Source organism: Bison bison, unplaced genomic scaffold (assembly GCF_000754665.1).
Source record: "Bison bison bison isolate TAMUID 2011002044 unplaced genomic scaffold, Bison_UMD1.0 scf7180017864330, whole genome shotgun sequence".
Classification (NCBI taxonomy): Eukaryota; Metazoa; Chordata; class Mammalia; order Artiodactyla; family Bovidae; genus Bison; species Bison bison.
This window is the reverse complement of record NW_011494902.1, coordinates 5,768,979-5,790,517: the sequence shown is the minus strand read 5'-3', so window position 1 is coordinate 5,790,517 and position 21,539 is coordinate 5,768,979. Positions and strand designations below refer to the sequence as shown.

Below are 21,539 nucleotides of genomic sequence, written 5' to 3'. Positions count from 1 at the left end.
GACTGCAAGGAGATCCAACCTGTCCATTCTGAAGGAGATCAGCCCTGGCATTTCTTTGGAAGGAATGATGCTAAAGCTGAAACTCCAGTACTTTGGCCCCCTCATGCGAAGAGTTGACTCATTGGAAAAGACTCTGATGCTGGGAGGGATTGGGGGCAGGAGGAGAAGGGGACGACAGAGGATGAGATGGCTGGATGGCATCACTGACTTGACGGACGTGAGTCTGAGTGAACTCCAGGCGTTGGTGATGGACAGGGAGGCCTGGCGTGCTGCGATTCATGGGGTCGCAAAGAGTCGGACACAACTGAGCGACTGATCTGATCTGATAGTGCCTCTCCCCACTATTAAGCTGTTTTCAATATCTGAGTCTCTTTATGTTTTTTATATTCATCCATTTGTTTTATAGTTTATATTCCACATATAACATCATACACTATTTGTCTTTCCCTGATTTATTTCAATAAATATAATATTCTCCAAATCCACCCATGTTTCTACAAACAGAAAGTTTTCATTTTTTTTTTATGGCTGAAAAGTATTTCATTGTATAAATGTATAAATCTTCTTTATTCACTCATACACTTGATGAACTTTTAGGTTGATTTCATAACTTGGCTGTTATAAATAATGCACAATGAACATTGACATGCATATATCTTTTTAATATAGTGTTTTGCTTTCTTCAGATATATACCCAGGAGTGAAATAGCTGGATCTTAGGTTTGTTCTATTTTTCGTTTTCTGAGAAGCTTCAATGTTGCTTGCCACAGAAGCTGTACCAATTTACACTCCCATCAAGAGTGTATGAGGGTTCCCTTTTCTCTAAATCTTAGCCAATATTTGTTATCTCTGGTCTTTTTGACTATGGTCATTCTGACAGGTATGAGGGTAATCTCATTGTGGTTTTGATTTGTACTTCTCTGATGATTAATGATGTTGTGCATCTTATCATGTGTCTCTCGGCCATTTGTATGCCTCCTTTGGAAAAGTGTCTATTCAGGTCTTCTATTTTTTAATTGGATGATTTATTTTTTTTGAAGTCATGTTGTACAAGCTGCTTATATATTTTAGATATTAACCCCTCATTGTTCACATCATTTGCACATATTTTTTCCAATTCAGCAGGCTGGCTTTTTATTTCACTGATGGTTTCCTTTGCTGTGCAAAAACTATTAAATTTAATGTGGTCCCATTTATTTTTCCTTTTATTTTTTTTAAAGACTTTTTGTGGACAATTTTTTTAAAATGTAAATGAATTTGTTTCAATATTCCTTCTTCTTCTTATATGTTTTGGATTTTTGGCCACAAGGGCTGTGAGATCCCAGTTTCCCAACCGGGAATCAAATCTGTACCCCCTGCACTGGTAGGCAAAGTTTTAACCACTGGACTGCCAGGGAAGTCCTATTTTTGCTTTTATGTTTATTTTTGCCTTAGAAGACAGACACAAAAATATTGCTATGATTTATGTCAAAGAGTGTTCTGCCTATATTTTCTTCTAAGAAGTACATCTAGAAGTTCTCAGTTCACATGCTGCTGAAACCTAGTTTGAAGAATTTTGAACATAATCTTGCTAGTATGTGAAATGAGTACAATTTGTATGGTAATTTGAACATTTTTTGGTATTACTTTTCTTTGGGATTAGAATGAAAACTGACTTTTTCCAGTCCTGAGACCACTGTTAGTTTTCCAAATTGCTGGCATGAGTGCAGTGCTTTAACAGCATCATCTTTTAGGACTTGAAATAGCTCAGCTGAAATACCATACCCTCCACTAACTTTGTTCGTAGTAATGCTTCCTAAGGCCCACTTGACTTCACACTCCAGGATGTCTGGCTTTATGTGGGTGACCATACTATCGTGGTCATCTGGGTTATTAAGAGCTTTTTTGTACAGTTCTTCAGTTTATTCTTGCCAACTTTTTTTTAAATATAAATTTATTTATTTCAATTGGAGGTTAATTACTTTACAATATTGTATTGGTTTTGCCATACATCAACATGAATCCACCACGGGTATACACATGTTCCCCATCCTGAACCCCCTTCCCTCCTCCCTCCCTGTACCATCCCTCTGGGTCATCCCAGTGTACAAAGCCTCAAGCAACCAGTATCATGCATCGAACCTGGACTGGCGATTCATTTCATATATGAAATTATACATGTTTCAATGCCATTCTCCCAAATCATCCCCCCACCTCCCTCTCCCACACAGTCCAAAAGACTGTTCTATACATCTGTGTCTCTTTTGCTGTCTTGCATACAGGGTTATCATTACCATCTTTCTAAATTCCATATATATGTGTTAGTATATGGTATTGGTGTTTTTCTTTCTGGCTTACTTCACTCTGTATAATAGGCTCCAATTTCATTCACCTCATTGGAACTGATTCAAATGTATTCCTTTTAATGGCTGAGTAATACTCCATTGTGTATATGTACCACTGCTTTCTTATCCATTCATCTGCTGATGGACATCTAGGTTGCTTCCATGTCCTGGCTATTATAAACAGTGCTGCAATGAACATCGGGGTACACGTGTCTCTTTCCCTTCTGGTTTCCTCAGTGTGTATGCCCAGCAGTGGGATTGCTGGGTCATAAGGCAGTTCTATCTCCAGTTTTTTAAGGAATCTCCACACTGTTCTCCATAGTGGCTGTGCTAGTTTGTATTCCCACCAACAGTGTAAGAGGGTTCCCTTTTCTCCACACCCTCTCCAGTATTTACTGCTTGTAGACTTTTGGATCGCAGCCATTCTGACTGGCGTGAAATGATACCTCATTGTGGTTTTGATTTGCATTTCTCTGATAATGAGTGATGTTGAGCATCTTTTCATGTGTTTGTTAGCCATCTGTATGCCTTCTTTAGAGAAATGCCCAACTTTTCTTAATCTCTTCTACTTCTGTTATGTACTTGCTGTTTTTGTCCTTAACTGTGCCTATCTTTGTATGAAATGTTCCCTTGGTATCTCCAATTTTATTAAAGAGATCTCTAGTCTTTCCCATTCTACTGTTTTCCTCTGTTTCTTTGCACTGTTCACTTAAGGAGGCTTTCTTATCTATCTTTATCTATCCTTGCTATTGTCTGGAACTCTGCATTCAGTAGGCGACAGAGGCAGTGGTGAGGCCAGGATACCCTCTGCTCCCGGGCATCCTCCAACATTAGTTTCACCCTTCCCCAGACCCCCTTCCCACCCACTCCAGCAGGGCCTTTGCCTCCACCCTTGGGCACACACTGACCGATACGCGATGGAAAATGAAGGTTTACATGCTTAACAAGGACCAGTATGGGACAACCAGGGCACCAGGCGTGTCATCCAGCTACATTAAGTGGCTGAAGGCCATGTCTCTGCTAGTTAGGGCCTGACATATCATAGTCTGCTGGAGAAGGGAATGGCAAAGCACTTCATTATTCTTGCCTTGAGAATCCAATGAACAGTAGGAAAAGGTAAAAATATGACACTGAAAGATGACCCCTCTCCCAAGTCAGTAGATGGTCAATATACTACTGGGGAAGAGCAGAGAAAGAGCTACAGAAAGAATGAAGAGGCTGACCGAAGTGGAAACACCCAGTTTGGTTTCATCTGGTAGTGAAAGTAAAGTTTGAAGCTATAAAGAATAATATTGCATAGGAATCTGGAATGCTAGGCCCATAATTCAAGGTAAATTGGATGTGGTCAAATGAGACAGCAAGAGTAAACATTGACATTCTAGGAATCAGCGAACTCAAATGGACAGGAATGGGTGGATTTAACTCAGATGACCATTATATCTCCTACTGTGGGCAAGAATCCCTTAGAAGGAATGGAGTAGACCTCATAGTCAACAAAAGAGTCTGAAATGCAGCACTTGGCTGCAATCTCAAAAACGACAGAATGATCTCAGTTTGTTTCCACGGCAAACTATTCAACATCACAGTAATCCAAATCTATGTGCCAACTAATAATGCTGAAGAAGCTGAAGTTGAATAGTTCTATGAAGACCGACAAGACTTCCAAGAATTAACACCAAAAAATGATGTCCCTTTTCATCACAAGGGACTGAAATGCAAAAGTAGGAAGTCGAGAGATACCTGGAGTAACAGAAAAGTTCGGCCTTGGAGGACAAAATGAAGCAAGGCAAAGGCTAACAATTGTGCCAAGAGAATGCACTGGTCATGGCAAACACTCTCTTCCAACAACACAGGAGATGACTCTACACATGGACATCACCAGATGGCCAGCACCGAAGTCACATTGATTATGTTCTTGGCAGCCAAAGATGTAGAAGCTCTATACAGTCAGCAAAAACAAGATCTGTGGCTCAGATCATCAGCATCTTGTTGCAAAATTCAGACTTATTGAAAAAAGTAGGGAAAGCCACTAGGCCATTCAGGTATGACCTAAATCAAATACTTTATGATTATACAGTAGAGGTGATGAATAGATTCAAGGGACTCGATCTGGTAGACGGAGTGCCTGAAGAACTACGGACAGAGCTTCAGAACATTGTACAGGAGGTGGTGACCAAAACCATCCCCAAGAAAAAGAAATGCAAGAAGGCAACGTGGTTGTCAGAGGAGGCCTTACAAATAGCTGACATAGACTCACAATTCCCACAAATTTCTCTCTCAGAACTGCTTTTGCTGTGTCCCATAGGTGTCAGATCATTGTGTTTTTTAGTTTATTTGTTTTCATTTGTTTCCAAGTATTTTTTATTTCTTATTTTTTCAGTGGCTATTCAGTAGCACATTATTTAACCTCCATGTCTTTATATTTTCTGAATTTTTGTTTCTTGTAGTTGATTTATAGAGTCATATCTTTGTGGCCAGAAAAGATGCATGATATTACTCTAATGTTCTTGAATTTAATGAGATATTTTATTCCCTAGCATGTGATCTATCCTGCTTAAGTGCTCAATGTACACTTGAAAGGAATGTTTTTGTTTGTTTTTTGCTGTTTTGGGACTGGATGCTCTATAGATCTACTAATATCTATTAAGTCCATTGGTCTAATGTGTTATTTAAGGTCAGTGTCTCCTTACTGATTTTCTGTCTGAGCTGTCCATTCGTGTAAGTGGGATCTTAAAGTCCTCAACTATTAATATGTTTCTGTCAATTACTCCCTTTATGTCTGTTGTTATTCGCTTTATGTATTCAGGTGTACCTATGTTGCATGCATATACACTGCTGTATCTTCGTCTTGGAATGATACCTTAATCATTATGTAATGTTCTTCTCAGAGCCTAGTTTTTAAGTGTTATCTAACTTCCTATGCTCCCCTTATAACAGTTCACATGCCACTGTTGACTATAAACACTTCTACATATTTTCATCTGTTCTCCCAGTCTTGACTTTGAGTACTTTCTTCTGTTGATTCTCCAAACTCTCTCTAAGCATCATCTGCATTGTGAAGATTAATGTCAGGCATCATTAAATGGTTCTAACTATGCCATATATATGGGGCTTGCTCAGCAATAATCTGCCTGCAGTGCAGGAGGCCCAGGTTCAATTCCTAGGTTGAGAATATCTCCAGGTGAAGGAAATGGCAACCCATTCCAGTATTCTTGACTGGGAAATCTCACAGACTGAGGAGCCTGGCAGACTATAATCCATAGGGTAGCAGAAGAGTTGGATATGCATTGGTGACTAAACAACAACATCATATATATAACATATGCATAAACATATATATACACGTATACACACATATATATTGACAGCCTAGCATGCTGCAATCCATGAGGGTTGCAAAGAGTTGGACATAACTGAGCAATTGAACAACAACAACATATTATACAAGATTACTGAAATACACAACCTAAGACACTATAGCATAATTGTTAGTACAACTGTTGTCACAATTAAAAGACTATAAGTTAATGAGGCATCTTTATAATTCCTGCGTCTAGGACAGGCCCTAAAATATAGCTAGTACATAACAAATCATTTGGGGAAAAAAAAACAACAACAACGTATGTGTGACTGTCATCCATTTTTTTACTCAGCAAACCAGCATATTTAAAACTATGACATATCATGTACTGCCTTAATGCCAACTCTGGGCCTAGCTTCATAAAGACATAGGACTCAAGAACTATTTGCTCTTAACTGGTGTGGAGTGGTCAAGTAAATATACTTAACAATTAAAAGCTAAAGTGTGTCCGTTCTGAAGTAGTTGAGTCTGTTTAATGGCAAATAATAAATCTAAAAGATGGGAAAATATCTAGGTAATATTCTGCTTTAACTGCCACCACACCAGTATCTTTTTCCAGTCTTTCTTTTTTAGCTTTTAGGTTTCTGTTTTGTTTTATTCACCATATAAATACATTATATCTCTATGTTATTTCAACCTGCATTTGTTGATATGCCAATCTCTAGGCTACACTCTCTTGAATGAAATACATTTTTCCCTCTTTCTATTAGATTAATGATGGTATGTCCATTGTTTCAACATTTTACCACCTGAGAAATGACTCTTGAATGTAGGCTGAGTGGTTTTAATTTCACCTTAGAAAGGGGCAAGAATAAAATGGTTTCAACGAATCCAAGTGTTTAGATTTATAGGCAAGCATCACTCTGGCAGGTGCTTCTGAATTATAAAAGAGAAATACAATTTTCTCTACTACAATAGCAACTGGTAAACAAAATCATAAATATTCTGCTATAGTTTGATTCACACATTGACTTGTCTATTACTATTGGCTTGGCTTGTAACTATTACTAGCAACACTTCTCATATTCAATATTACAGCATTAATTTTGCTGCAATTAAAATACCACATGGTCAATGAATAGCAGAACCAGGTAAATACGCCATATTATACTACTACACATACAATGAACTGAGGTCAAATGGAGAATTGGGTATCAACAAGAATAAGTTGGCAGCAGAACTGCACTGAGATCCTAATTCAGCCTCACCAGCCAGAATGAGACTCGGAGGACCTTGGGAGAGAATTAGTAGTCCTTTCAATTTTTTTTTTCTTCTGGTATTTAGAAATTCTATTGCATCTTATCTCATGAGAGATCCTGGAAATAAACCTTATTTATTTATTTATTGAAAATTGTAGGTTCCTCTAAGATCAGGTTCTTGGAATGCAGAGCAGCTAGTTAACAGTGGATGGTGGGATTTCCAAGGAAGAAGAATCCAGAAATTCCACTCCAGAAAGTAAACAGAATATTCTATAGCCAAAGGTAAACTTAACTTGGTGGGAAAGTCAAGTGTGACTGAGAAAAGTTTACCAAAGTCAATGCTATTAAATGTCTCTCTCCCTTCAAAACAAAATCTGACACAATAATAGGGAAAAAAACAAACAAACAAACAAAAAAGCTGATCTTCACAAAAATGGAAATGTAAAAAAAAAAAGTTACCAAAGTTTGGCCTTTGTTACTGCATTAGCAGAAAGGTTAGAAATATTTAAATTATGCCTCTTTAATTAGGCAAACATACTCTTTGGTCTCTCATAGTTGCAATTCAATTGTTTTCTTGTATTTCACTTGAGCCAAGAAGAAATTTTCACATTGCCAGATTTGTCAAGGTATATCCATAAATGACAGGCTTCCCACTTGGCTCTGTGGTAAAGAATAAGCCTGCCAAACAGGAGACACAGGTTGGATACCTGGGTCAGGACGATCCCCTGGAGGAAATGGCAACCCACTTCAGTATTCTTACCTGAGATATCCCATGGATAGAGGGGCCTAGTGGGCTATAGTCCACGGGGTCGCAAAAGAGTCAGACACAACTTAGTGACTAAACAACAACCCATAAATGGTAATAGTAGAAAATGAAAGCATTTATAAGAAACAAAACTAATAAATGATATTTTTGGTTCACGTCCACACAACAGCAAAATCAGACCTTTGTTAATGACTACAAATATAAGTAGTAAACTATACCATGCCTATAATCCAATGTGGCTGTCCTGTATTTTCCAATCAGCAACAGTTTGACTACTTTACTCAAATTTCGACAAGAACATAGTTTCATCATATACATCCATGGGTATGTATCTTGTCCCCACATCTAAGCACCTCCACCAACCACCCCCCAAGACCTGGGTTACCAAGCTTAGGCTTTCTAATCACTTTCTGTTTCCATGTGAACCAAAGTATTAATTTAGAAGTATGCCTTGTCCTAAGATTTTTTCCTCTTTTCTAGGTGCTTGAAGAATATTGTCCTGGGGCTTAACAGGCTGCTAAATGTGCACTTAACATCCTTCCTCTACTTAACATTTCCCAACATATAGCATATGATTCCCAACCCTAGAACACCATCCTTCCAATTTCCTCCTAATTACAAACTGCCTGCCCAGCATGTTTCCATTAAGAAAGCTGGAAAGACTAAGGTTGAAAAAAACTTTAGAAATAGTTGATCCATAAGATAAGAAAGCTATTTTTACTAAAGAAACTTTAGGAAGATGTCAATAGAAGATTCAATGTTGAAGCTGAAAATAATCATAATATATCAATTCTAAAAAAATTTTATATATGTTTTGACCCCTGAAGCCCCTATTACTGTAGACAACAGTAAAGGAGAAGAAAGAGAAAGTGAAATAGAAAGATCAGCAATGTCTGAAAGAAAAATTTGAATTTTTTTAATCTAAATTCTATTCCTCCAAATTTAGAAAAGTAAGCATAGTCATGTCTATCCTGGAAGAGAAAGTGTGTAAATTTTCACTTTCCAAAAGAGACATTAGAGAAGGAAAAAAATTCACCTATTAAATAATTCTAGCCCTATAAATGCAGCACTGTAACTTCAATTGTTGAAGCAAATTCTAAGGAGTCTGTAAGGATGACCCCTCTATTAGTCATGCAGTGAATCATAGAAGGCTATGGTCATGGCCTCTGAAATGATGAGAGGCCATGTCACAAAAAAAGGCACCTGGTGAAAAATGTCACAGGATAAAACGGATATATCTCCACAATAAGAAAGCTCACATCTCTCTCCCTAACCAAGTTGGACAGTAGAGAAACGTACATGCACATTCTCAAGGAAGCATTTCCATCTTGACCACTTCTATAGCGGGCACTGCTAAGTGCCCCTCCAATGTGTCTGGTACAGACCGTATATTTTTTCTAGACTGGAAGCATTACTGCATACTCTTGGCTTTTCAATCCATTGACTTAAGTAAATCTGGGCCAGTTTTTCAGTTCTTATATGTTATCACCATGCCAAACTCTGAAACAAAAGGACTGTATACACCTAATGAGAGCATACCATGGACAAAGTTGTTTTTCCTCCCCCACTTTCTTCCTTATTGTTCTCTTATTATTTAAACTCTGGCAATAAGACAATAGATCCTTGATATCTGAAAATGATATGTCCGTAGAAGTTCGCACATTCACAAAAAAACCTCTCTTATAGAAAAAAAGAAAAAGACTGTTACTACTTCTTTGCCAACTGGCTGACTCCAGCATACTAGCCCCTTAGCATGCTGCATTCACTTCTGTTCCTGATCTTAGGTCTATTTTCTCATTTAATTTTCACAATGATCCCTTCCAATGAGGAAATTATTATCACTAGTAATTTTTAACTATTCCTAACTATTGCAAGTAGCAGAACTTAAGGATAGTTGGCAAATAGGCAATAAAATTTTACATTTGTGAATGCTGAAGGTCCATTATACCAAGGAGAATATGAGGAGGTGGTATTGGAATGCATTTCCATTCCAGTCAGCAGCAGACTCTGGCCCCAGTACTGGCTGCCTACCTTCCTTGGCCCTCTGCGCTGTGGATGCTGGTGTGCTCTGGGCACAGTACACCTCTCGGGTCTGGATCCCACCTCCACAAATGGGTCCCGTCTCATGCCAGTGGAGGTACTGCTGCTCGAGAAGGAGAGAGACTTGGCATTCTTTCCATTCAGAGGTCTTCCAGGAATACCTGTTTGGTGTGATTTGTTTAAAAGAAGAAGAAGAAGTAAGGAAAACACAGAATTCCACAGGAAACTTATTGACATCAAATGTATGTAATCATCTCTCTTTCTAGTATCAAATCGTCGCCTATGGATAAAGACATTTACCAGCTTTGAATACTAAACCTCTTTTATTTCCTTGAGAAAAAGTAGGCAATCTATCATGCTAATAGCACAGGACCAGAAGACTGAATGAAGGAAAATATGGGTAAATAGTAGAGATGTCTCAGACTTAAAGTTCTAAGAGAATAAAGAATCAGAGAAAAGACCCTGGTAGTCCAGTGATTAATACTCTATGCTTCTAATGCAACAGGTGTGGGTTTGATCCATAGCTGGGGAACTAAGATCCCACATGCCACGCAGCATGGCCAAAAAAATTAGAGGAAGGAGCTGGAAACTAAATGAGCTTAATTCTAGCAGGTGAACTCATCATGGGGTTTAATTCCACAAACTTTTAGATGACTTTGTGTGAAAGTTGAGCTTTCTTTTTTAATTAGTAGGACAGTGTATGAATGTTTGAGTATATTATTTTAAATGAACAGAGACTACCTCCAACTTGTCAACCTTATTGATACAGGTATTTCTATCAATTCGACCCCATTTGAATAAAGGTATATGTATTAAAAATGAGTTCACCATCAGTTCAGTTCAGTTCAGTCACTCAGTCGTGTTCAATTCTTTGTGACCCCATGGACTGCAGCACACCAGGCTTCCCTGTCCAACACCAGCTCCTGGAGCTTGCTCAAACTCATGTCCATCGAGTCAGTGATGTCATCCAATCATTTCATCCTCTGTCATCCCCTTCTCTTCCTGCCTTCAGTCTTTCCCAGCATCAGGGTCTTTTCCAGTGAATCAGTTCTTTGAATCAGGTGGCCAAAGTATTGGAGCTTCAGCTTCAGCATCAGTTCTTCTAATGAATATTCAGGACTGATTTCCATTAGGTTTGACTGCTTTGATATCCTTGCTGTCCAAGGGACTCTCAAAAGTCTTCTCCAACACCACAGTTCAAAAGCATCAATTCTTTGATGCTCAGCTTCTATGTACCACTGTATTTAATTGGTGAGTTGTTTTTCTTTTTTTCACACATTTACAGACATGCCATTGTTATACTGACTTAGAATGTCTTCTTGGTTTACAACTGATTGAGATACACAGCGATAGACACATGCACACACAAAGAAGGGGGAAGGCATGATGAAGCTTCTGCACAACTTACAGAAAATAAAACAATGATAATAATACTACATTCATACCTAGAGAATGCAAAAGTAGGTTTCAGACAGAATCTACTTTTGTGGTTTATGAGAGCATTCCTAAAGCCCATAGGATTACAATAACCCAACAGAATTCACATAAATATCAGAAGATTCCTTAGGTACTGAAGTAACAAGCCAAATATAAGAACATTCTCATCTCTGCTGTCCCATTTCATATTTTAGGAAAAATTTCTCAGTTTGGGGATTGTTCAAAGAAAAAAAATAGTACTAAAAAATAAACACGCCTCACCAAGGCCCTGGCCTTATAAAAACTAGAGTAAAACTGAAATCAAGTAACAGACATCAAAATCAGGAAGCAAATCTCTGAAGTACCTAAGAGTGAGCAAAGCCCTAGACAAGGAGGGTTTTCATTCTAAAAAGCTTGAAAGCTGAGGCTCATCAGTCTTGTGAAAAGCCCTTTGTAGTAAAAGAATTTGGATAATCCTGTGGGGTTTGTAGTAACAGGATTCTGCTCCCTTTGCCTCACTACTTCATTTTCACAGGGTTTTCCAAGTGAAAATCAGTCAGAGAGCTGGACAAGAGTCTGAAGTGTCGAGCTAAGTCCTGCTTACACTAGGTGAATATAGACAATAACATGTTTCTAATTCCTGGGCATGAAAGATGGAGGAAAGTCTAAGTCTTCCCAGAGACGGTTCTTCTCCAGAGGTGATGATCCAAAGCTCTTTCTCCTCACTAGACAGAGGGGTCACCTAGACTCCATGGTCACTCAGGCAGAAGGCTTGTCTCTTGTGTCTCTGAGTCTCAGGGCACAGGTAAGTTCTCTTGTCTCTGGACTCTAAGGCAAGGCACAGTGTGGTAGGGGTGGGTTAATTGGACAGTTACCACATTCTCATTTCAAATCCTCTCCCCGCACTGATTGCCTAAAAGGGCTCTCTAGCTGTTAAGGAGGTCAGAGCAGTTCTACCCTAAGGCTCCTATAGCAAATAAGGTGGGGAAAAGGTGCAGTAAGGTGTGGACGACAAGCATGCTTTGGAATCAAACAGACATGGTTTGAATCTGAGCCTTTCCACTTACTAGTCATGTGACTTTGGCTCAGTTCTATTTTCCTAACTGTAAAATAAGGGTAATAACACTGAATGTGGATCAAAGCACATAACAAATGTTCAGTAAATGCTAATTCCCTTTTTTACATCCTTTTACACCTGTTTTTTGGTCTCCTGCTGACATAGAAAACACACACACACACACACCCCCAACATTGTACTTATGAGAACTTAATTGATTTTATCAGAAGTTAATATTAGGGATCCAGGAATGCCATAGTCTTACCTCCAAGAATCAAAATTCAGTAAAGAACATAAAAGAAACTTAGAGCATTTAGAATTATAGCAAGTCACAGCAATTTGTTCACTTGTTTGAAAGGAATGGGCCATGCTGCATAAACTGCTTTTTCAATTAATTTATCATGACCCTATAAGAATTAGCAATGGAGGAATTTTGGGAGTCATTTTAGAGATAAATGAAAAGTTTAATGACTATGGTTTTCTATAAAGTAACAAAAACCCTGTTTGTAGCTCTTTAACCAAAAACACCCAAACTCCATTCACTGGCAAACAACAAATTCTTAAAAAAAAAGAAAAAAGAAGTAGACATTTATCATGATTGCTATTGCTTACCACCTCAGAGAAAACACCAACCTAGCAAGAGGCAAAGGAAAAAGCACATTAGTGAAGGACTTCTATATTCCTTTTTAACATGCCGGTCTTTTCATAGTCTTTGCCTTTTTATTTTTATTTTTTTTTCAAATGCAGTATGTTCAGTCACAAATCACCTGGAAGCCAGGAAAACTGAACATTCTGAACTCATCCAACCTGGGAAATTGTCTCTAGGATCTGACAGAATAAGAAATCAAAGGAGTCTTCTCAGCTAAATGTTGCCTGTTATCTCCCTCAGAGGCTGTGACAGGAATAGCCCTCCAGCCTCTGGACAACTTGGCTTCCTGATTGCCAAGGACATTCTCTTTAATGTCCAAGTCCACATCAAAGACCAGGCCTTTCCACCCTTTCTCTCCCAACTCTGCTGCCTTTCAAGCCTTACTTTGTCCTTCTGCTTAAGAGAGAAATAGGAAGTGTCTCAAAGGCCAAGATCCTGCCTCTTGTCGATAAAGAACACTTTGAAACCAACTATACAAATGCCTCAAGTAAAGTAAACGGCCATGACATGAAACCAATTAGTCGATCCTCATAGCCCCTCATGGACGTAGCCCCTCATGAATGTAGCCCCTCATGAATGTAGCCCCTCATGAATGGATCCATTTGTCTTGTCACATGGCCTGACTGAACAGCAGAGACAAGGCATTCATTTATTAAGGCTTCTAGGATATCATGACATACACCTGAAGCAATAATAACAATCAAAGTCTTCTGCACGCTAAGTCTGTTACAAGTACCACGTTAACCAATCTAGGTGTAAAACTTCATATAGTCTTCCCAACACGTCTGTAAAGAGACTTGTTGAGAATATCATCAGTTAGGTTCAGTTTAGTTAAGTCACTCAGCCATCGACTCTTTGCGACCCCATGGACTAAAGCACGCCGTTAGAATTTGAACACTGTGGTCACATAGGATCAAATTCTAGCATTTTCAGGAGATAAGAACAAGTTAAAGAGAAAAATAAAATATAAACCCAATAAATGTATCTAACTGTAAAAATTCAAGTTCCCACAAAATGCTGAAATGACAATTTTCTGATGACTAATACCTTTTCAAGGCCCTGAAATCAAACTCACCATTTTGCTGCCTGGCTACCATGAGTGTTAGGGAAACCTGACATCAATCTTTTATGTGAAAATGATTCCAATGACCTCACCATTAGTGAGACGTCACACTGTCAGCCACTTATATACTGAATACCCAAGGGAAATAACTTGTGTTAAGAATATTTCAATCAATGCTAAGGTATGTATGCGAGATGGATGGCAGAAAGGAATTAAAAGTAGGACTCTCTAGGAACAGAAATAAGCCTGCCCAATAGTAAGCAAATCACTTAATCAACCATGCATTTATTCCTTTTTTCTTTTAAGAAGTAATTCTTGAACTCTAGTTATATGTCAAGGATGGATTCAGACAATAGAAAAGAATAACAATGATCAAGACAAAGCCCCTGACCCTGAAGAGATGACCTTCTAGGGCGGTAGACAGACAGAAATGAACCAAAACAGAATTCGGCATCAGATAACATGTCCATCAGAGAGAGATGGATGAGGAGAGCTAGTTCAATACTGTATCAGGAAAGCCTGCAGAATGCTGAATAAAATAAAGCAGTGGGCACAAGAAGAGGTGGACAAGAAGCATTCTAGAGGAGAGTATGCTCAAAGGTCCCAGGGAAGGCGAGTGCTTTGCGCTTTGTAGGAAACCTCAGGAGCCAGTGTGGTTGGAACAAGCAGGTCAAGGTAGGAGGGAGAAAGAGGGAGAGGCAGGCAGGGGCCAGGCTACAGAGGGAGGACTATGAGTGTTATTCCAAATGTGCTAGGAAACCACTGTCAAGTTTTGAGGAGGGTGAAAGAGTCATCCTGGCCACTGACTGAAGGACATACTACAGGGCAGTGGAAAAAGGGAGATAAATTTAGAGGCATTTGTTACTCTAGGAAACATGCTGCTAAGGCTTCAGCTGGGGCACTCACAGTGAATACGAGAAGTGATCAGACTCTGGATATTCTGTGAAGGTGGAGACAGCCTTCTGATGATTAGACGTGGGTAGGAGAAGACTTCCCCAGTGGCTCAGTGGGTAAAGAATCTGCCTTCAAAGCAGGAGACACAGGAGATGCAGGTTTGATTCCTGGGTCAGGAAGATCCCCTGGAGAAGGAAATGGCAACCTGCTCCAATATTCTTGCCTGAAAAATCCCAAGGACAGAGGAGTCTGGCAGGCTAGAGTCCATGGGATCGCAAAGAGTCGGACACAACTGAGCAACTAAGCACTAGTGGGAGAGAAAGAGAGGAGTGGGGAATAATTTCAGGAACCTGCCTTGTGGTCCAGTGGCTAAACATCTGTACTCCCAATGCAGGGGTTCCAGGTTCAACCCCTCTTCAGGGAACTGGCTTCCTCATGCCTCAACTAAGAGTTTGCATGCCATGACCAAAGATTCTGTATGCCGCAAGTGAGACCAGGTGTAGCCATATAAAATAAATAAATAAAAAAGAATGATTCCAAATTACGTTGCCCCAAGTACTAGTAGCACAATTTCTTGGCACTGAATTCTTACCTGAAACAGCCCAGGAAATGGGACAAGAACTCAGATATCAGGTAAATGAATAAAACCTGAATTTCACTGCTATACTCTGCTTTCTGAAGCTGTCTCCCACACCTGGAACTCACTAGCCAATTTCTTCGTATGTCCCCCATAATTTAAGTCTACTCTTAGGAAACGGTCAATAAATGTATTCACAGGATACTATTAAGTTACACATGTGTGCTTGCTCAGTCATGTCCAACTCTTTGCCACCCCATGGACTGTAGCCTTCCTGGCTCCTCTACTCATAGAATTTTCCAGGCAAGAATACTGGAGTGGGTTGCCATTTCCTACTCCAGGGAATCTTCCCGACCCAGGGATCGAACTCAGGTCTTTTGTGTCTTCTGAAATGACAGGCAAATTCTTTACCATCTGTGCCACCTGGGAAGCTCCATATATTAAGAGTTATTATTAAATATTTCATCATTCTGAAAAGGTATATGCAATTTACAAGAAGAAATCAAGATTAAACCAAAGAAAGAAATCTCTAGTGGTGGGCATACACATTTCCACAAAGAAATAGAGGAGACAATTTCTGGATTAGAAAAAGCTCCCCAAGGCCTGGAAATCTTATCCTCTGGGTAGCCAGCTTGTCTTCCTGAGAGTACTATTGTCTAACCCTAGGAAACCTGTACTCAAACTATTCTCCAAATTTATGGGGGAAGGCTAGAAGGGGTAAGGAATGAATGCATTGCTCTGAAGCAAGGAATAGAGACATTCTAAATTAGCAAAGTCAAATTAGAAAAGTACGTACATTTAGTGACTATTTTAAAAAGACTTTCATCCTACTAAGGTGACATAAACTGATTTTAATAGCAGCAGTATGGCAAGACCATCAGAGTTTTATAGCAACGCTCGCCCTTTAGAATGCATGCTTTGTCACTTTCAGAAGGCTTAGAATTGCTTACAGAGTGTGGATTTCTTTCCTCCTTCTAAAGGCTTAGATCTAAAGCAAAGCAACATGGAATAGAATCTTCAGTGATCTAACAATGACAGATTGAAAGAATAATTGCATTAGTGAATGGTCGTGTTTTGACTAAGCACATATAGCTTTGCAAACACTCTTGGAATTGAAACCCTAGCACAATATATTCAAATTAAATGTGCGTATATTAAAAATCCGTGTACTGCAGCATGGCTAATTTATGATAATGTCTGTAGTCCTTTTAAAATTGTAAATGCATTTAGAAAAGAAGTAAGTTGTCATTTTTTGCTGAACAGACAACCAAAATAAAGAGAACTGATCGAGCTTTATGTGTTTTACGCTCTAGTAATTTTTTATTGAATAGAGTGGGACTATTGATTATGGTAAGCTACTCTCAAGTGCAAAGCTCTTTGCTCTTCGGCAGATGACTTTGCCGGTCAAACTCCATGTATGCATTATTAATAGATTTCTATCACTACGCACAGCACTTAGCAATACGTTAACTTTCTTACACTAACAGGGGAGCAAATCTTCCATCCAGGAGAACTGAAAGTGGAACAACAGGGACTCATGAAAAAATACGCACCAATAAAAGATGGACTCAATAAAAAGGCATCGGTCTCCTTCTGCTGAAACAATTTACAGATTCTTTGAAACTGCTATTTCTTTCCCAAACAGATTCTCTTGAGGTTCCAGGTCATGACTCCTTTACTCCTCAAGTGCTGTAAAAAAGCTGCTTAATTAAAACAATTTTAAAAAGCTTCCTTAAAGAACTCATTAATTCATTTGGAGGATGAGATGGCTGGATAGCATCACCGACTTGATGGACATTAGTTGAGTGAACTCCGGGAGTTGGTGATGGACAGGGAGGCCTGGCGTGCTGCGATTCATGGGGTCACAAGGAGTTGGACACGGCTGAGCGACTGCACCGAACTGAACTGACTGAGCTTCTAGTATGTGCAAGGTATTACTATGGTAGACAATCAATGGGAAAAGATCAGTAGATGTGGTAGGCAATGTGTGTGCCCTTCTTTTCCAGAAGTCAGACTTTTACAAATGAAGAATCCACTGGCAATATGGGAGACCCAGGTTCAATCCCTGGGCCAGGAAGATCCTCTGGAGAAAAAATGGCAGCCCGCTCCAGTATTCTTGCCTGGGAAATCCCATGGACAGAGCAGCCTGGTGGGCTACAGCCTAAGGGGTCACAAAGAGTCAGACAAGACTGACTGACACTAACTAATTGTGGTCTCATTTCTCACCCTTCTTGAACCTACTCTTATAACTAATGATGACAGAAACTTCTTTTCTGGAAATCCAGACACACTTAGCAAAAGCAAGGCAGCCACTGGGGACCACTTTACAAGTTCTGTGTGTTCATTCCTTCCCTGGGGAGATGTCCATATTGAATATTCTTTATGAAGCCAATTTCAGATGCCTGTTATACAAACTGACTTGAATTATTCACACATGTCATATTAAGTATCAGCATGGAATAAAGCACCCTGTGCATAAAATTGTTCTGGAACTGCCCTACATTTGATGATCTATCCATTGTCTGCTGAGCATTTACTCTAAGCCAGGCACTTTTATAGATGCTACCCACTCTGAAGTAGAGGCAGAAAAAAAAAACTAACAAAAAATCCATATGTTTGGGATGAGTTATGGGAACATTACCAACTATTAAACACTCTTAAAGAACATAGTTACAAGGTTTGAAGATGTGCTAGTTTTTAATGAGAGTATTATACAAGATTCTTAAAATCAATACAGTAAGACAGACTGAAATTTCCTGAGTCTTCCACCAATCAGCACAGTGAAGGCTAAGCAGGTGTTGAACAAACATCTCTTCAAGACACAACATTCCTCTTCTAACACTCACTTCATTCCAATGGGCAAAGGAAGCCAAATACTAAGCCAACTTTTATCCACCATCCCTTCTCTTGGCACCATTACTTGGCTTTAACAGTCATCTTAAAAAAAAAAAAAGTCATCAATTGATCCCCAGAGTTTTCTCAAGGAAAAATAACTTTATCTATAAAACTTAAAATCAGGTTAAATACCTTAAAGAGAAAATAGGAAGGAACAGCCTGGCCACAGCAGATTGTTTTAAAAGCACATCAAAGTGGGTAGAAGACCCACATAGACCTCTCAGAGTCTGCACAGACAGACCTTTTACGAAGAATCTCTAGTTTACCCAAAACAGAGATAAATTAACACATACTAGAGGTAAGGAGAGACAGTTTATGAGGCCCCATATTTTTCAGTGTCAGACCAGAGTGTTGAAGCAATGTTTAGGAAATTGTTTTTTCTGGGCAGTAATTCACACACTCTACGTAAAATATCAGCCATACAGTGTCTGCCTAGAGATCTTCTTAAAAGTTTTACTCTATAGTGGTCACTGTTACCTTTTAACAGCACTGTCTTATACTTATATTAAATTTTAAATGTTAAATTAACATTTAAGAAATACAACAGTCATTTCAGTGTGAAAGCTGTTGTCTCCTGGGGAGATTGTGGAAGTTGCTGGTAGGTCATCCAAGGTGTCAGTTCCAAGAAAGATGCTGACATTTTTCAGTATTCTTGTCTGTTACAGTGTGTTCAGCCAGAACAGGCTCTATGCTTAAAGTACAGAGGGTCTGGAGTCATAGCTGTTGTAGCATCAGGTCAGGTCCCAGTTGTCTGTGTCCTCTGCCTTTTCTTATGCTATCCAGTAACCAGAGGTTCAAAACTGGGAAAGGAGGATGTCAAGGCTGTGTATTGTCACCCTGCTTATTTAACTTATACGCAGAGTACATCATGCAAAACGCTGGACTGGAAGAAGCACAAGCTGGAATCAAGATTGCCGGGAGAAATATCAATAACCTCAGATATGCAAATGGCATCACCCTTATGGAAGAAAGTGAAGAGGAGCTAAAGAGCCTCTTGATGAAAGTGAAAGAGGAAAGTGAAAAAGCTAGCTTAAAACTCATCATTCAAAAAATGAAGGTCATGGCCTCTGTTCCCATCACTTCATGGCAAACAGATGGGAAAATAGCATCCTTTTGAAAACAAACTTAAGGCTATATGTGTGTGTACATGAGTGTGTGTTAGTTGTTCAGTCGTGTACAACTCTGTGAAAGTAGCCTTAAGCACTTTCTCTCACAAAGATCTTAAAGCTATACTGCTAACTCCCTTATACAGTTGACTCTTGAACAACTATAAGAGGTTAGGGGTGATGATGTTCCATATAGTCAGAAAATTTGGTCTGTTAGTCCACCCTTTGTATCCAAGGTTCTTTATCCATGAAATCAACCACCCTCAGATTGTGTAGTGCTGTATTATTTACTATTGAAAAAAGTCTGTGTCTTGGAGGACCTGCACATTTCAAACCCCGGTTATTCAAGTAGCAACTGTAGTTCTAAAGTTCGATACAGGATCCTCGGGGCTGGTACACTGGGATGACCCAGAGGGATGGTACAGGGAGGGATGTGGGAGGGGGGCTCAGGATGGGGAACACATGTACGCCCATGGTGGATTCATGTTGATGTGTGGCAGAACCAATACAATATTGTAAAGTAATTAGCCTCCAATTAAAATAAATAAATTTAAATTAAAAAAAAAATAAATTTTCCCAAATTAGCTTAACACAGGCTGGCCTCAGCCTTTCAGGTTAACTTATGCTCGATGCTTCAAGGAATCTCCAAAGTGTTCAGGGTCAGGGAGCTCTTCTAGCAGGGGCTCTTCTTGGTCACAACTGCTTTCATGCCTTAGGGACTGGCACTCACAGTGTTCAAGTGAAAATGTTGATTAGTGGAGTCTAGCTAGTGAAAAGAGTAGCCCCTGAACTATACAACTAAAAACCATTGTGAACAGTATTATTATTGGAGGAAGTAGGAAGTAAACACATCTCTAGCTCATCTCTTCTTAGAATACATATTCTTCCTCTCATTAACTGAAACGCTAATTTCCTCACTTCCTTCAAGTCCTCCTCCAAACCCCAGTCCCTGATCCTGCTTGTTCAAAGGAAGTTTCTCTAATGACACTCTTTAATTCTATAACCTGAGCTGACCCCCATTACAGCATTCCAGAAGTCTCTATCTTTGCCCTGTTCTAATGATTCATTTTTTCTATATTTCATACACAAAATATATAGTTTATTTTATTTATTACATTTATTTAGTATATCTTCACTAAAATTTAGGTCCCATAAGAGGAAGGGAATTTTGTCCAATCTATTTTCTGAGATATCCCAAACATTTAATGTAGTGCTTGGCATATGGCAAGAGTTTAAGAGTATATTTATTGAACAAAGGAAAACATCTCCTACAGCAAAGATGGTAGAAGGGTAAAACCAAGTGACATTCCAAGAGAGGACATTTTCCTACTAAGGAGAAGGGTGGTGAATTGAATTTCTTGATACATATGAAGTGCTCATGAATTCTGGGAAAGGAGAAATGGATATTTTTGATCCCTAAGAGATTTTTGTTTCTATTTCCCTTGTTCACAATGAATTTTAATCACCGGTGTCAAACTAGAAACAAAAGTTAACACACAGTCTTTATGCCTTCCTGAGGCAGAGGCCACAGCTCAGATCTCAGACAAATAAGAATGTCAGCCAATGTTAATTTTGTTGTTGTTATTTAAGTGTGCTCCTCCCCACCACCAACTAGAATCATTAGTAAACACATCATTCTCCCTAGAGAACACTGGTTGGTATTCGGTGAATTTTCTAAGACTCCTATCTCCTACAAATTCACTATTTGAGAAGGTTTTTAGAAAATGTCATACTCAGTAACATTTCTATACAGCAGATCTAGAGGCCCAGGTTAACCTCCAATGAACTTTTTGTCAGGACCTGTTTTCTGATGTGAAGGTTCAATTAAATGAAGCTCAAAGTAGAAATTAATCTTGGATAAATCTTATATGCAGAGTATATCATGTGAAATGCCTGGCTGGATGAAGCACAGCTGGAATCAAGATTGCTGGGAGAAATATCAATAATCTCAGATATGAAGATGACACCACCCTTAGGGCAGAAAGTGAAGAACTAAAAAGCCTCTTGGTGAGAGTGAAAGAGAAGAGTGAAAAAGTTGGCTTAAAACTCAACATACAGAAAACTAAGATCATGGTATCTGGTCCCATCACTTCATGGCAAATAGATGGGGAAACAATGGAAACAGTGACAGACTTTGTTTTCTTGGGCTCCAAAATCACTGTAGATGGTGACTGCAGCCACAAAATTAAAAG

The 21,539-nt window shown here is 39.1% G+C and overlaps 1 protein-coding gene across 1 annotated transcript in view; it reads right to left on the bottom strand.

Annotated features, from left to right (window-relative positions):
- Positions 1 to 21,539, bottom strand: part of THSD7B (thrombospondin, type I, domain containing 7B) — a 724,891-nt gene that overhangs the window by 662,421 nt on the left and 40,931 nt on the right. The window contains exon 4 of the mRNA XM_010853704.1: positions 9,682 to 9,851. Coding sequence (XP_010852006.1) covers positions 9,682 to 9,851 — 170 coding nt within the window. The remainder of the gene's footprint in view (positions 1 to 9,681; positions 9,852 to 21,539) is intronic.